This window comes from Pongo abelii, chromosome 5 (genome assembly GCF_028885655.2).
Source record: "Pongo abelii isolate AG06213 chromosome 5, NHGRI_mPonAbe1-v2.0_pri, whole genome shotgun sequence".
Classification (NCBI taxonomy): Eukaryota; Metazoa; Chordata; class Mammalia; order Primates; family Hominidae; genus Pongo; species Pongo abelii.
In genome coordinates this window covers 145,656,736-145,673,246 of record NC_071990.2, presented here as the reverse complement: position 1 = coordinate 145,673,246, position 16,511 = coordinate 145,656,736, and the positions used below count along the sequence as shown (strand labels likewise).

Genomic DNA, 16,511 nt, shown 5'->3' with positions numbered 1-16,511 from the left:
TTTGATAAATCCATTTCTCTTACATATTATGCCACTTACACTTTTGCTCACATTCTTACTTTTTAAAATTTGAAATTATGTAAATTACATGTTTTAAATAAATGGAATCACAAGACATCCGTAAGGTAGTCTAATATGGCAAATTCTTTTAAATATTATAAACACTTTAAAGAAAATAATAAAAAGCTTATTCCTAAGCCTAACATGAAAGTATTCATACTGGTGGCATGCTATAATTTACCAGCTTTGCATTTAATTATAAATCTTCAATTTGAAAAGTCACTTGCTTAGTAAAGGAAGCAGCTTTAACATCACAAGTTAAAGAAGCTTTAATATTACAAGATCAGATGTTCTATTTCAAAAGAACTGAGGTTACCACCTGGAGCAAGTCATTGTTAATAAATATACAATTTATGACCATAAGGTCACTTACCAGTATGACATTTGAGACTGGGATGGCAACATGGGAGACATTTAGGTACGAGATCATCTTTTCTGAACCAAAGATGGACACCTGAGTCCTTTAAAAAATCATCTCTAAGTTACGAGGGAGCTCTGAGCCCAAACTCTTCAGATGGAATTTCTCAACCTGCCTCTCTGAGTTCATGAGTTGAACATCCCAGCCAAGAGCCATTCCCTAGGCACACTGCATGCCCAGTGCTATGCACCTGAGCAGCAAAGTGAGCCTTTGGGAGGGCAGATGCAGGAAAGAAACCTGCGCAAAGCCCTGGATGTGGGCTTGGGGCTATTCATACTTGGAATCTGTGTTTCAAAATTTAATCTGTGTGAGTCCAAGCCAGGGATTGAGGGAGTGGGGAGCATGGGGGTGTGGACCTAGGTGGGAATGTCCCCTTGCGCCGTGGACTCTGCAGCTCATGGGAGGGTGAAGCTCACAGAGGAGTCCAAACAGGTCCCTTTAAAGTGAGGGGTGCGGGGAAAGCCCCACTCTTGCCTTGGTCTCAGGGCAGAACTGCACTAAAACTGGGACCAAATTCCATGTGCTTTTCTTACGTTTTTAAGTAAAGTGATTAAGCAAGTAAAAAGACCGTCTAGCAAATCAAGAGATCCAAAAATAGAGATGAAGGGTATGATGCCAAAGCAGAATTTCACTATCTTGAGGACCCTGAAGACGGGGCTTTGACTGAAAGTATTTTTATGTTTCTAACAGACTAAATATGTTCCTCAGACAACTAAAGCAGCTAACTCACTGAAGCTCATTATTTAGGCGGTCCTCAGCAGCCTGCTGGAATGTCTTTATAAGAGGGATTTAGAAGCAAACATCCACTTAGAAGTAGGGAGACTTGAAACTGCTTTGCATAGTGGCTTACATAAGCTGAAGAAAATGTCAAAAGAACGGGTGGGGAAATAGCACTATGGACACTGATAAAGATTATTATTTTTTTTTTTCTGAGACGGAGTTTCGCTCTTGTTGCCCAGGCTAGAGTGCAGTGTCATGATCTCGGCTCACTGCAACCTCCGCCTCCCAGGTTCAAGCGATTCTCCTGCCTCAGCCTCCCGAATGGCTGGGATTACAGGCACGTGCCACCATGCCAGGCTAATTTTGTATTTTTAGTGGAGATGGGGTTTCTCCATGTTAGCCAGGCTGGTCTCGAACTCCTGACCAAAGTGCCGGGATTACAGGCTTGAACCACCGTGCCTGGTTGACAAAGATTCTTCAATCAGGTTTCTGAACTTTCTCCTGGGCCCATCTGTGCACTTCCTTGTAAAATCCAGCTTTAGCAAAAGAACTATGCTAAGTCAATTTCACCAGAACCCCCTATCCTCAATAATCTGATCATCCTTGATATCTGATCAGGTTCCTCGTCTCCATCCTCCCCCAGGTGATGTCTGATCATCCTGGCCTATCTTCAGCAAGAATCCTGTTGGGTTGATTTAGCCAGAATCCCCTTTACCCCTGATATTTCCTCCTAGTAATTTTCCATTCACTGCCCCTCACCCTCCTCCTTGTTTATAAATTCCCACTTGTCCAGGCTGTATTGGAAGATAAGCCCAATCTCTCTCCCCTACTGCAACACACTGTTGCAGTCATCCCTGTACCTACCTTGATGATTCTGAATAAATTCTTCCTTACTATGCTTCAACAAGTATCACTGAATAATTTTTTCTTTAATAGTAGTTAGCTGGCCAGGTGCAGTGGCTCATGCCTGTAACCCCAGCACTTTGGGAGGCCAAGGCGGGCAGATCACGAGGTCAGGAGTTCAAGACCAGCCTGGCCAATATGGTGAAACCCTGCCTCTACTAAAAACACAAAAATTAGCCAGGCATGGTGGCATGCGCCTGTAGTCCCAGCTACCTGGGAGGCTGAGACAGGACAATTGCTTGAACCCAGCAGGCGGAGGTTGCAGTGAGCCGAGATCATGCCATTTGCACTCCAGCCTGGGGGACAGAGAGCAAGACTCTGTCTCAAAAAAAAAAAAAAAAAAAAAATAGTTAGCTATGGCTGTGAGTGTCAATCTGCTCCATCCCCAAATTCTTTTTTGGTTTTGAGCTACCACAAACAAATGAACAGCAAAAAAAAAAAAAAAAAAAAATTGGTTAGGCTTGCTTCTGCATGGTCTTTTCGGGTCACTGAAGACAATTAAACACAGATCCTTAGGGAACACTCATAGGTGAATGTGAAGAAAATATGATAGAAATAAATAACATTGCAAAAATTTACATGGAGATTTTAAAATGTGGTTCTGTTTTATGAAAGTAAGTGCAATTTGTGAAAAATGAAAGAAACCATACATGAATAAGGATGCACCTGTCATCACTTCCATACACATACCTGTTCTAAAAAGTGAAATGTAACAACTACCCCATGTCGATTGAGAAGTGGCATTAAACTTTCCCTAGGGACCAGACAAATCTTACACTTGCTCAAATTCAGATAAAAAGAAAAGTATAAGCTCAGCTCCTTTCTTATGGGTTCACCTGCAACTTTTCCCCTGGGTAGACTGTAATGAAAGACATCTTTAATTAGAAACCTGAAGTGTTCAATATTTGCACAGAAGGTCCGTCCCATCCATTTCACCTCTTATTTTTAGACTCCAGGTTCTAATTTGTAATTATTTGCTGTTCAAGGACCTTAGCTGAACTGACTCAGCTAGGAAAGACTGTTTCATGCAATCCTCTTAGATAAGTCACTGAAGCAACTCAAAAACAATAAAAAATTAGTATATTCATAATTTTGTAAGCCTTGTCATGGGTCTTTTTCTCTGATGTTAATTCTATAGAATAAAATTTCCCCCCAAATCCACAGCTCTTAGGCTTAAGATAAAGGATGGTCGAGACGTTGAGGTGACTAGTTTTAATTCCTGGGGGATCCTTTGAGATTTTGGTTATCTCCTGCCTACTCCATTATGAGAGCAATATTCTAATACTGTCAATATTTTACATTTTAATCCATGTTGGTAGGTTTGGAGTAGAATCACATTTTGATTTTAAATAATGTTTGTTTGTTCAATCTTTGTTTTTATGTCAAAGGTAATGCATGATTCAAACCAAATCCCCCTTAATCACCCATCTCATTCCCCCAAGGCAAATGGTTAATATTTCCTTCAATACTTTTCCTATGCTGATACAAGTGTCTGTGTGTGTGTGTGTGTGTGTGTGCATGCGTGTGTGGTGTGTGTTTGAAAGATAGGATCATGTAACTTCTATAACTTCCTTTTCCCATTTAATATAAAAAATGGATGTCTTTTTATGCCTATTTATATCTATTAGGTATGGGCCTCTTAAAAGCTACATATTATGCTTATACCATAATTGATGTAATTATTCCTTTTTGTTAGCACTCAAGTTGTTTCCAATCCTTTGCTATCACTCAAGAGGCCATCATGAACATTTCTTCATTTATTTATTCCATCAACATTAATTTAGTACTTATGTCAATCACTGAACTTCATGCTGGGGACAGAGCAATGAACCAAACCCAAAAGTGCTTGTGTTCATGGACCTTATATTCTATATAAGGAGACAGACAATAAGCATGATAAATAAAACATTATTTATGTATTTATATGTAGTTAAACATGTATGTTAGCAATAAGTGCTAAGGGGAAAATAAAGGAAATAGGGGTAGGAAACATTGGTAATGGAGGGACAGGTTTACAGTTTTAGGTAATTTGGCCAGAAAGGGACTTATTTAAAAAGTGACATTGTGAGCAAAGGCCTAAAGGAACCAAGGTCCTTTGCCACATGGACATCTGGAGACAGTGCATTCCAGGCAGAGGAAATAAAAAGGAAAAATGCCTCTGAGATAGAAACATGCCTGGCCAGTGTGTTTGGAACAATGATGAGGCAAGAGATGGTTGAAGTGACAGGGCAGTCTTGTACATGCATCTTTACACAGATTGTGATTGTGGCTGTATTTAGCTCACTCTCTTCTTCCCTCCCCCCCAAAGCCCCCGTTCTGCACATGAGGGTTTCATAGTGCTCCCCTGGCTTCAAACTTTTTTTTGCTTCCCAATAGGCTAAAAATTCAAACAAGACTGTAAATTACCTGGCCACTGCTTCCATGTCCAGCCTCATCTAATGTAACTATTTATCTGTCACTAGGCTCCAACCGTCTAGTGGTTCCTAGAGTCCTTCAACCTTCTCCCCACTTCAGGGCCTTTGTTCTATGCCTGGAACGCTCTTCCAGAGTTCTTGGCATAGCTGGCTTGTCATTCCTCAGGACGCATGCAAGTGTTACCTCTCTAGAGTGGCCTCCCTCAATCACCTTCTCCTCAGTGGCCCCCTCCTTCTTCCCCATTATTCTTTATCATAGCACCCTGTTTATTCCTTTTACTGAAGTTACAAAAAATCTTCAGTTAAATCTTTTTTTTAGACCTCAAACCTCTTCTCACCATGTATTTAAAGATGATTTCCCTCTCTTAGGTAAACTGTGAAAATGACAAATTGTGACTCTTAACTATTTCCTGTGGTTTAAATGCTTGTGTCTCCCCAAAATTCATTTGTTGACATTTCAACTCCAAGGTGGTGGTTTTAGAAGGTGTGGCCTTTGGGAGGTTAGCTCATGAAAGGAGAGCTGTCGTGAATGGGATTAGTGCCTTCATAAAAGAGGCCCAAGAGAGCTCCCATGCCCCTTCAGGCACATGAGGACACAGAGAAGGGACGTCTGTCTATTAACCAGGAAGCAGACCCTCGCCAGACACCAAATCTTCTGGAACCTTAATCTTGGACTTCCCAGCCTCTAGAACTGTGATGAATAAATTTCTGTTATTATTAAGTTACCCAATTTACGGCATTTGTTATAGCAGCCTGAACTAAGACCCTTGTTCTCATAAAAATACTATTATAAGAGTAAATTTCATATTACTGTAACAAATGGAACGTGCATACAGTGCTTCAATGTTTCTTTGTAAAATTTCTCCAATGAGAAATTGTTTAAAAATTGCACTGGCTTGTGATTTAATGTTATCACTAAGGAACAGAAAGGAATCAGCCTATTAAATCTTACGAGCTATAGAATGGAGGCCCATGGCAATCACATCTGCCCCAAGAGAAGTTATATGAAAAGCACAGAAAACTTAACCCTTGTAGTATATCCCCAATCAGGGGTAAAACCCTTAAAAAATGGAGAATTCTAGATCTGCCCGGATATACGAAACCTACAATGGTTGGAAAAAGAAAAGTAGAAGATAAAGACATTTTCAATCACAGAAAAATAAGATCATAACTAGCAAATTTATTTAAAAAATTCTCTAAATTCCGTATCACCTAAATTCCACATCACCACTTACTGTGTAGTGCCCCCAAAGTATGATAAGGGAATGGTTGCTTCCTTTTCTCCTAAATTATGGAAGTCTTAGTTGCCTTTAAAAATACAGCACACCAAAGTATTATTTTTAGCATCTAAGTCACAAGGCACCTTTTCTGCTTACTGTGATTGAGAAGCTCAAGGGTGCCTCATTATAAAAATGTTCTCAACCATTGTTCCATTTGTTGGCCTTAAATACTGTTTTGGCGACACCTAGTGTGGAACATTATTTCAACATCTGGACATATTGAAAGTCCTCTTAATACTTGCTTACAGACAGAAATGATATCTAAAATAATTTTTCACCAAGGGAGATGCGACTTTAGTTAATTTCTACTTAAAGTTCATGTCTTTCTTAGATCATAATAAAATTTGAATATAATTTCTGGTAATCCATGACATTTGAAAAATCACTGAGAAGCACTATGGCTAGAAATTCATGATTGCATTAAGTGTGTGCACAACAGTAGTTTCATTGTCTTAAATAACGCTCTAATTCCACTACTAGGAATTCACCCTACGAATATACTTGTACATGTGCAATATAACATATGTACAGTATTAGTCATTGCAGCAAGGTTATTCATTGCAGCAGTGGAAAAAATATAAACGGTAATCAATAAAAGGGTGGTTACTTGGAGTATGATACACCCATACAATGGAATATTATGTGGCAATAATACAAGGAAAAAAAGAATGAGGAAACTTTTTATGTACTAATATGTGATGATCTCTGTGATATATCAAAGAACATAGAACAGAATTAAACAACCAACACAAAAAACCAAGGTAGAGAATTATGGTGAGTATTTTGCTACCATATGAATTTTAAAAGGGGGTAAAATACTATATATATTTGTATTTGCTTATATATCCATGAATGTAATCTCCCAAAGGATACACAAGAAACTAATACAGTGTGGTTACTCATTAAAGATGGGGGTGAGAAATGGTATAAGTTAGATACTGCGTTCCTTGTTATAGTTCTCTATGTGTGGATTATGCCTTTACTAGTCAAAATGTTAAATGGCTTTTTAAAAAATTTAAAGCCTGCAGCACAAGACCAAGAAGGACAAGGAAGACTTTGCTTGAAAAACAGATTCGACAAAATATAATTTTCTGTCTTAAAACATATGTAATTTTTTCTTTACACATTTTAAATTCTATACACTTTTCCAGTGGAATCTTTTATTGCATATTTTTCCTTACTCAAATGCTGAACTGTAAGACAGCATTTGTAAAATTTTATTTTTAAGATTTCTGTTTACTTTTTTTTCTTCCCCAAAGTCACATAGTAAAGACAACATTTGATAGTTACATAAAGTAACCTAAGAGGTGGGATTGACTTGAGGTAATATCTTGGGTTAGGAAATGCTCACAGCTCTCCTGGCATGTCTTGCCAATAAGATCGCTGTTTCCAGACCAAAATTCTTTATTGTCAACAAGTGTAAGAAATTGTAATATTCCTTATTAGGTCATAATTTAAAATTCATGTGTAATATAAGTATACATGGCAGATACCCAGGAATAAACTTAACAGAATATGGGAAAGATATGAATGGAGAAAATCATACCAACTTTATTTTACATTAAGAAAAGTAGACTTAGGCAGGTTGCAGTGGCTCATGCCTGTAATCCCTGCACTTTGGGAGGCCGAGGTGGCCTTGAGGCCAGGAGTTCAAGACCAGCCTGGCCAATATGGTGACTCCTGTCTCTACTAAAAATACAAAAAAATTAGCCAGGCATGGGGGCACATGCCTGTAATCCCAGCCACTCGGGAGGCTGAGGCATGAGAAATTGCTTGAATCTGGGAGGTGGAGGTTGCAGCGAGCCAAGATCACACCACTACACTCCAGCCTGAGCAACAGAGCAAGACTCTGTTGAAGGAAAGGAAAGGAAAGGAAAAGGAAGGAAAGGAAAGGAAAAGAAAGGAAAGGAAAGGAGAGGAAGAGAGGAAGACAAAGAAAGAAAGAAAGAAGTAAATATATGAAAAAATACACTATGTGCATCAATGAGAAAATTCAACATAGTTAAGATGACAACTCTCTCCAAGTTAAAAATTAAATATAATTACAATTAAAATTGCAGCAAGGTTTTCATGCTATTTGAAAGCTGACTGCATTAAATGTGAGGCTTTGTAGTGCCTTTAAGGATCATCTGGGGGAGTGTAGAAAGTACTATTCAGGCATTTATTTAGGTTTTAAAAGCTGATGCTCAATCTACTAAACTTATAAACTGAAAAACTACCTGTTCCCCTAAGCTTTTAACTTCAGCTAAAAATCCTAATCTATTTCTAAGTTTAGCAAATTTTAGTGGTCCTTTTAAAGGGGACTTTGAATAAAATTTAGTTCTACTCCAGAGTTTAACTATTTTAAACACTTTAAATCATAGTTAATTTTTTTCCTTTCTTTTTGAGACAGGGTCTCACTGTCACCCAGGCCGGAGGGCAGTGGTGAGATCTCAGCTCACCGCAGCCTCAACCTCCCAGTCTCAAGCAATCCTCCCATCTCAGCCTCCCGAGTAGCTGGGACTACAGGCACGTACCACCAACCTCGGCTAATTTTTGTATTTGTAGTAGAGACAGGGTTTCACCATGTTGCCCAGGCTTGTCTCCAACTCCTGGACTCAAGAGATTCTCCTGCCTTGGCCTCCCAAAGTGCTGGGATTACAGGCGTGAGCTGTCACGCCAGGTCTAAACCATAGTTATTAATATATTTTATGTTCCTTGTAAGTATTGCAATTATCTGATTTAATAAATAAAACCTTTTCAAGTATTTCAATTATTTTCCTAAATCTAATCAAATTCACAAATATGTAAAAAGCAAGTTATTTTATGTATTCCATGTCACTGTATATAACTATTATGGCTGAATTGTGTCCCTCTAAAATTCATATGTTAAAATCCTACAGCCTGGCCAACATAGTGAAACCCCAAGTCTACTAAAAATACAAAAATTAGCTGGGCATGGTGGTGCATGCCTGTAATCCAGCTACTTGGGAGGCTGAGGCAGGAAAATTGCTTGAACCTGGGAAGTGGAGGTTGCAGTGAGCTGAGATCACGCCACTGCACTCCTGCCTGGGTGACAGAACAAGACTCCGTCTCAAAAAAAAAAAAAAAAAAAAAAAAAAAATCCTAACCCCCGGTACCTTGGAATGGGACTGTATTTGGAGACAGTGCCTTTAAGAGGTAATTAAGTTAAAATAAGGCTATATGAGTGAGCCCTAATCCAATATGACTGGTGTCTTTATAAGATATTAGGACACAAACAGGCACAGAAGGAAAGCTTTGTGAAGACACAGAGAGCCAAGGAGAGATACCTCAGAATGAAACCAGCCATGCCAACACCTTGCTCTTGGATGTCTAGCTCTAGAACTGTGAGAAAATAAATTTCTATTGTTTAAACGACCAGTGGTACTTCTGTTACAGCAGCATTAGCAAACTAATATACCTTGACTCTTAATTAATACACATAAGGGCATTTTCCATTTACCTCTAAAGGCTTTTGAATTTGAGGAATTCTCTCATATCTTAGAATCATTCTTAATGATATAGAAATAGTATTAGATTAATTTTCATGGCTTTGTTTGACTTTATCACAATTGCCATAAGGATTCTGACAATTCTAAATTCATGTGGAAAAGCAAAAGATCAAGAATAGTCAATAAATTTATGAAAGAAAAAAATTGTACAGGCTTTCGTCCAATCAGATATGAAGACCTATTATAAGGGTTCAGTAATTAAGACCCTGTGCTACTGTTAAAGGTATAGACAGATAGACTAATGGAATAGAATGCCCAGCTCTATAAATAAGTAATAGAAGCACTAAATGAGGAGAAAAAAGATGCACTATTTAATAAATGATTGGTTATCACTGGTAACTAGAAAGCCAAATAGGAAAATACTAAAAATTAGATCCATAAATCAAAACAAAGCAAAACAAAAACTTCCAGGTGGATTAAAGTCGTAAATATGAAAAACAAAAATTCTAAAACTTTTAGAAGACAATAAAGGAAACTCTTTTTGTGGCTCCTTGGCAGGAAAGGGCTTTGATTGATTTCATTTTCTAAACCAAATACAAAAAGCACAAACCGTAAAGAAGGGCTGATAAATCTGACTACTTTAAATTTAACTTCTCTACAACAAAAGATATCCTAAAGAAAGGGTAAAGAAAAGCCATAGACTGGGAAAAGATACTTTCATTGCTTATAACCGCAAGCCTAGTATCCTGAATATGTAAAGAGCTTCTAGGCCAGGCACAGTGGCTCACACCTGTAATCCCAACACTTTGGGAGGCCGAGGTGTGTGTATCACTTGAGGCCAGGAGTTTGAGACCAGCCTGGTCAACATGGCAAAACCCCGTCTCTACTAAAAATACAAAAATTAGCCAAGCGTGGTGGTGGGTGCCTGTAATCCCAGTTACTTGGGAGGCCGAGGCAGGAGAATTGCTTGAGAAATAGAGGTTGCAGTGAGCTGAGATCAAGCCACGGCACTCCAGCCTGGATGACAGAGCCAGACCGTCTCAAGAAAGAGCTACTGAAGTTTAGTAAGAAAAATACAAACATCCAGTAGGAAATGGGCAAAGTATATGAATACGCAATTCACAGAAGCAGAAATAAAATAGATCAATAAACAAAAAGATCTCCAGCCTCCCTAGTTAATCAGGGATATGCAAATTAAAGCCAAATTGAAATTCCATTCCATCCAACAGATTTGAAAAATTAAAAAATATCTGACAGCACCAAGTACTGAAAAGCATGTGGAGCAAAAGGAATTCTCATTCTGCTGGTGGAAGAACCAATTGGTACAATCACTTTGGAAAGCAATTTGGCAACACTTAGCAAAGCTTGAAGACACTCATCCCTAAGTCTCAACAATTTTATTCCTATGTATATGCCCTAGAGCAGGGGTCCACAACCCCTGGAACTGGGCCACACAGCAGGAGGTGAGCAGTGAGCAAGCAAGCAAAGCTTCATCTGTATTTACAGACACTCCCCATCACTGGCATTACCGCCTGAGATTCGCCTCCAGTCAGATCACCAGCGGCATTAGATTCTCATAGGAGCTTCAACCCTATTGTGAACTAAGCATGTGAGGGATCTAGGCGGTGCACTCCTTATAAGAATCTGATGCCTGATGATCTGAGGTGGAGCTGAGGTGGGGATGCTTGCACTGGGGAGCAGTTGCAAATATAGTTTAATGTTAGCAGAGGTTTTACTGCACGGAGACCATAATAAATCAATTGCTTGCAGACTCATATCAAAACCCTGTCAGTGAGTGGTAAGTGGCAATTAAGCTGCATCTGGTGGCAGGCTTTATAGTGGCAAGTGAATTGATGTACTTCGATTATACAGCTGCATCTGGTGGCAGGCTTTAAGGCACAATTCAACACTTACTTTAGTCTGTGGATGGCCCACCCATTATTTACCGCTTCCATCCACGCTTCTTTCCAGCACTTGTCTCAGTCACAGTTTTGGTAAGCACACAAGCTAACCCCAGCCAAAATGAGTAAAAAACAAACATCACTAGAGAGCTTCTTTGAAAAAGGAGAAAGACTCAATGATGAGATAGAAGACTCTAAGAATGCCAGTGAAAAGAAAGCTGCATTTAAAAGAAAACACCAAGGGTCCTACTTAAATTACCCTTTGCAACAGGTAATTCACATTCTCCAAGCTCATTTTGTATAATACTTGGTAACTCTCTATCCACTGAAACTATGAAAGCTTCAAAACCGCTTTACCACATGGAGACCAACCAACTTGCATTAAAAGACCAGGTTTTGGAGTTTTTCAAAAGAAAAAAACATGAACACAAACAGAAGCAATTATTGAAGGCCACTACCCCATCAAGTGTGTCTGTACCGAGAGCATCAGTCAATGGCTAACCACATTGCTAAAGCTAAGAAGCCCTTTACTATTGGTGAAGAGTTGATCCTTCCTGCTGCTAAGGACATCTGTTGTGAACTTTTAGGAGAGGCTGCAGTTCAAAAGGAGGCACGCGTTCCTCTTTGGCTAGCACCACAACTAGACAAATTGATGCAATAGCAGAGGATATTGAGGCATAATTGTTAGAGAGGATTAATAAGTCACCATGGTATACAATCCAGTTTGACGAGTCTACCAATCTTGACAACAAGGCAACAATGCTTGTTTTTGTGAATATATTTTCAGGAGGATGTGCAAGAGGCTATGTTACGTGTACTTTTGTTGCCAGCCAACACCACAGCTGCAGAACTATTCAAGTCTTTAAATGATTACACATCAAGAAAACTGAATTGGCCATTTTGTGTTGGTATAAGCATAGATAGAGCAACTGCCATGACTGGGTATAAGCATAGATAGAGCAACTGCCATGACTGGACAGCTTTCTGGCTTCACTACTTGGGTCAAAGAGGTTGCTTCTGAATGTGTCTATGCACTGTGTCGTCCATGGAGAAATGCTGGCTAGCTGAAAAATGTCACCTGAACTTCACAACGTTTTGCAGGATGTGATTAAAATTATCAGCTATATTGAAGTACCTGCCCTTAACTCACCTCTGTTTGCACAGCTCTGTGAGGAGATGGACGCAGAGCACACTCATCTTCCTTATACACAGAGGTGAGATGGCTTTCTAAAGGTAGATCACTGGCCAGAGTTTTTGAGTTAGGAGAGCTGCTACAGAGATTTCTTTTAGAAAAACAGTCACCACTGGCAGCACATTTCAGTGACACAGGATGGGTGGCAAAACTTGCTTACTTGTGTGACATATTCAACCTGCTCAGCGAATTCAATCTGTCACTTCAGAGGAGAACAACTGTGTTCAAGTTGGCAGATAAAGTGGCTGCATTCAAATCCAACTGGAATTTTGGGGGTGACAAGTCACCACCGGGATTTTTGACGTTTCAAACATTAGTAGAGATTTTGAAAGAGACTGAGCCAGGGCCTTTTTTCTCCTAGCCGGTGCATGATCACCTATCTCACATTCAAAAGAGTAATTGGCATTACTTCCCAATTACAAAAGACCTCCGAACTGGGAAGGAATGGATCCGTGACGCATTTGTGAAAAACCAGGTGAATCAACTTTGCCCGTGCTAGAAGATCAACTGCTTGAGACTGCAAATAATGGTGGCTTTAAAAGTATGTTTGAGACAACTTCAAATCTCCATATGTTCTGGATTAGAGTCAAGGCGGAATATCCTCAGATTGGCACCAAAGCACAGAAAAGCCTGCTTCCATTTCCAACATGCTATCTTTGTGAAGGAGGGTTTTCTGCAGTGATAGCAACCAAAATGAGATTACAGAGTAGACTGGACATAAGCAACACACTTTGGGTGTCAGTATCCCCCATCACCCCCAGATGGGACTGTCTAGTTGCAAGAAAATAAGCTCAGGGCTCCCAATGATCCTACATTATGGTGAGTTGTACAATTATTTCATTATATGTTACAATGTAATAATAATAGAAATAAAGTGCACAATAAATGTAATGCACTTGAATCATCCCGAAACCACTGCCACCCCTAACCCCTGTCCGTGGAAAAATTGTCTTCCACGAAACCAGTCCCTGGTGCCAAAAAGGTTGAGGACCACTGCCCTGGAGAAACACCTTCACATGCACAAGAATATTTATTGCGGCATTGTTTCTAATAACAAAAATACGAAAATAAATGCCCATCATTGAGAAAGTGGACATGTTATGGTATACTAATTAAGTGACACACTATATAGCAGTAAACAATGAACTAAAGTTACATAACATGTAACATGAATACTGACAAGGGCAAAAAGCAACTTTTATAACAATATAGACAGAGTGTTATTTATATATAGCTTTAAAACATGCATAACAAAAACAACTATTGTGCATGGATACACACTTTCAGCAATCAAAAAAACAGGCTCCAGAGAAAAATGGCAAAATGTTAAGGTTTGATACATCTCCCAGAAGTATGCCTGACAAAATTCTTTACATTTTAGGAGTGAAACATTTGTTATAACAAAGTTTAAACAGCAGAATAAAATTATTTTCAAGTTATCTCCTTCCCAGTAAAGTTTTCCTTCTCTTCGGTTGTAATAATTTATCCATTTATCAAATTTTTGTTTTGGATTTTTTTTTAAAAGGATCTTTTTTTCAAGTAGCTTCTACCCATGTAAGGACGTTATTAAACCAAACAGTAGGACATAAAGCAATAATAAGGAAGAGACGTATAACTTGCAAAGAGGAAGGAGAGTTTACATCTGTCTGGAGCAGCCAGAGAAAACTCTAAGGAGGTGCATTTCAGCTGCCTTTAAAGGGAGATGCGTTCACCAAGGGAACAGACATTCCACGTAGAGGGAATAGCTTGTACAAGGAAATGGGGATGGACACAACAGGTAACATGGAGCAATACAGTTGTCCCTCAGTATTCGTGAGTGATTTGTTCCAGGACCCCCATGGATACCAAAACTAGAGGATGCTCAAGTCCCTGATATAAAACGGCTTGTATTTGCATATACGCACATCCTCCTGTATAGTTTGTCTCTAGATTATTTAACAATACCTAATACAATGTAAATGCTATGTAAATAGTTGTTATACTGTATTGTTTAGGGAATAATAACCTAAAAACTCTACATTTCAGTACAGACTGATATTTTTCCCCCAATATTTTCAATCGGGTTGGTTGAATCCACAAAACCCACTGAATGGAAGAGCCAAGTAGGGTGAGGTGAGGCCTTGGAGGGAGGATATCAAAATAAGTGGCTAGAAAGGAAGGAGGAGCATGAGGTGGAAGCCGGAATGTGTGGGAACTGGTGCTGTACTTGCTCACCAAGCACCCTGGTTAGAGCTGAAATAACTCTCTTATGCCACAAACTCCTAAGAGACATAGTTGGGACCAGAACTGGCGCCTGCTGACTTCTGGGTAATCCATCCCTGGTTGTGAAGGGACGGCCGTGCCGCCACGAAGGCTCCGAAATACACCAAGAGTTTATTTTCGGGGCTGCTCGTAGTCCAGTCCTACTTGGGTTTCCCATTTCCTATCAGCCCCAAGCCACCCACGTATGCTCCCTGCCTCCAGACATCGCCCTCCACTAGGTCCCCAGATCGCTTCTAAAACGCGACCAGGGGCCGGGAGCGGTGGCTCACGCCTGTAATCCCAGCACTTTGGGAGTCCGAGGCGGGCGGATCACGAGGTCAGGAGTTCGAGACAAGCCGGGCCAAGATAGTGAAACCCCGTCTTTACTAAAAATACAAAAAAACTAGCCGGGCGTGGTGGTGTGCACCTGTCATCCCAGCTACTCGGGAGGCTGAGGCAGGAGAATCGCGTGAACCCGGGAGGCGGAGGTTGCACTGAGCCGAGATCGCGCCATTGCACTGCAGCCCGGGCAACAGCGCAAGACTCCGTCTTAAACAAACAAACAAACAAACACAACGCGACCAGGAGTCCCGGAAGCCTGCGTGCACGAACTCTCAACACCACAAGTCCCAGCATGCAACGCTCCCTGTCAGAAAAGGGCCTCCCTTAGCCACTAAGTGGACCATCATGCAACGTTCTCTGATGGGGCGGGGCTGTCCACGGGGGAGGGGGGGCACACTTGTGGCGTCGCCTCAGCAACTCCAATTGTGTGACAGAATGTGCTTCCGCTTCCGCCTCTGAGCCCTATGAGCGAGAGTTACGCTACTTAGTCGTCGTGACGCCATTCTTCTGCGACGGCGGGGGCCTGGAGCTTCCGCGCGGTGGCTTCACTCTCCTGTAAAACGCTGGAGCGGCGAGTTGTTGCCTGCGGCTTCTGACCTGAGAGCGAAGGGGAAAGCGGCGAGATGACTGACCGCTACACCATCCATAGCCAGCTGGAGCACCTGCAGTCCAAGTACATCGGCACGGGCCACGCCGACACCACCAAGTGGGAGTGGCTGGTGAACCAACACCGCGACTCGTACTGCTCCTACATGGGCCACTTCGACCTTCTCAACTACTTCGCCATTGCGGAGAATGAGAGCAAAGCGCGAGTCCGCTTCAACTTGATGGAGAAGATGCTTCAGCCTTGTGGACCGCCAGCCGACAAGCCCGAGGAGAACTGAGACTGCCTTACCACCGCTGTGCAGGGCACCTCTCCCAGCGTTCCTCCGGTTTGCCAATCCTCTTGAGTATTCCTGTCTCCAAAGGACCGGCTCTCCATTCTCCTGCGCCTCGTGCTTTCTGCGTACAGAAGTGCTTGCCCCGGGAGTCCCGCCTGACCTGCCTTCATGTGAGAACAGCATTGGGAGACCAGCAGGACCCCTGAGAACTGTGCTGGTGGAGAGGTCCTAGAGCCGGCAAGCGTTTGAGAGCATGGCGCTGGAGTGAGATGGGATTTGGCGTCTGGTTTTTGGCTAATTGGTTGTCATTGGCTTTTTCCATAAAGTTTACAAATCGTTCAGTCTCTTGGTGTGAACTTCCTGTGTTGGGGTGGAAGGCTCCGGAAAGAGCCGAGCGGGAAGTGGGTTTGGGTGAGGGAGCGCATGCCAGTGTCCATGGCCAGGCACTTAGATCCTCCCTGTCTACCTTTATAATTAATTCCCCGACTGCCACTTCTCCCAAGAGCGTTATTTTCAGGCCCACAATGCCTTCAGTATTGAAATTAGTGGTTATTGTATCCCATCTTCTTTTTCTCCCGTTTTAAAAGTCTTTGCAGCTTTGCTGTCATTGTCTTCCCTAGCCTCTTTAAAATGCAGCTTTCTTTTTCTTGGGAATTTGTGGCCGTGTCTCCAGAAATTACAAGCTGGCAAGCGAGTTCGTCCATTCT

The 16,511-nt window shown here is 41.1% G+C and overlaps 1 protein-coding gene across 1 annotated transcript; it reads left to right on the top strand.

Annotated features, from left to right (window-relative positions):
• Window positions 1–13,866: 13,866 nt before the first annotated feature.
• Window positions 13,867–16,145, top strand: SF3B5 (splicing factor 3b subunit 5). The gene has a single exon (XM_002817451.5). It carries the CDS (start codon window positions 15,547–15,549, stop codon window positions 15,805–15,807), a length of 261 nt encoding a protein of 86 aa, XP_002817497.1. The 5' UTR covers window positions 13,867–15,546; the 3' UTR covers window positions 15,808–16,145.
• The last annotated feature ends 366 nt before the right edge of the window (window positions 16,146–16,511 follow it).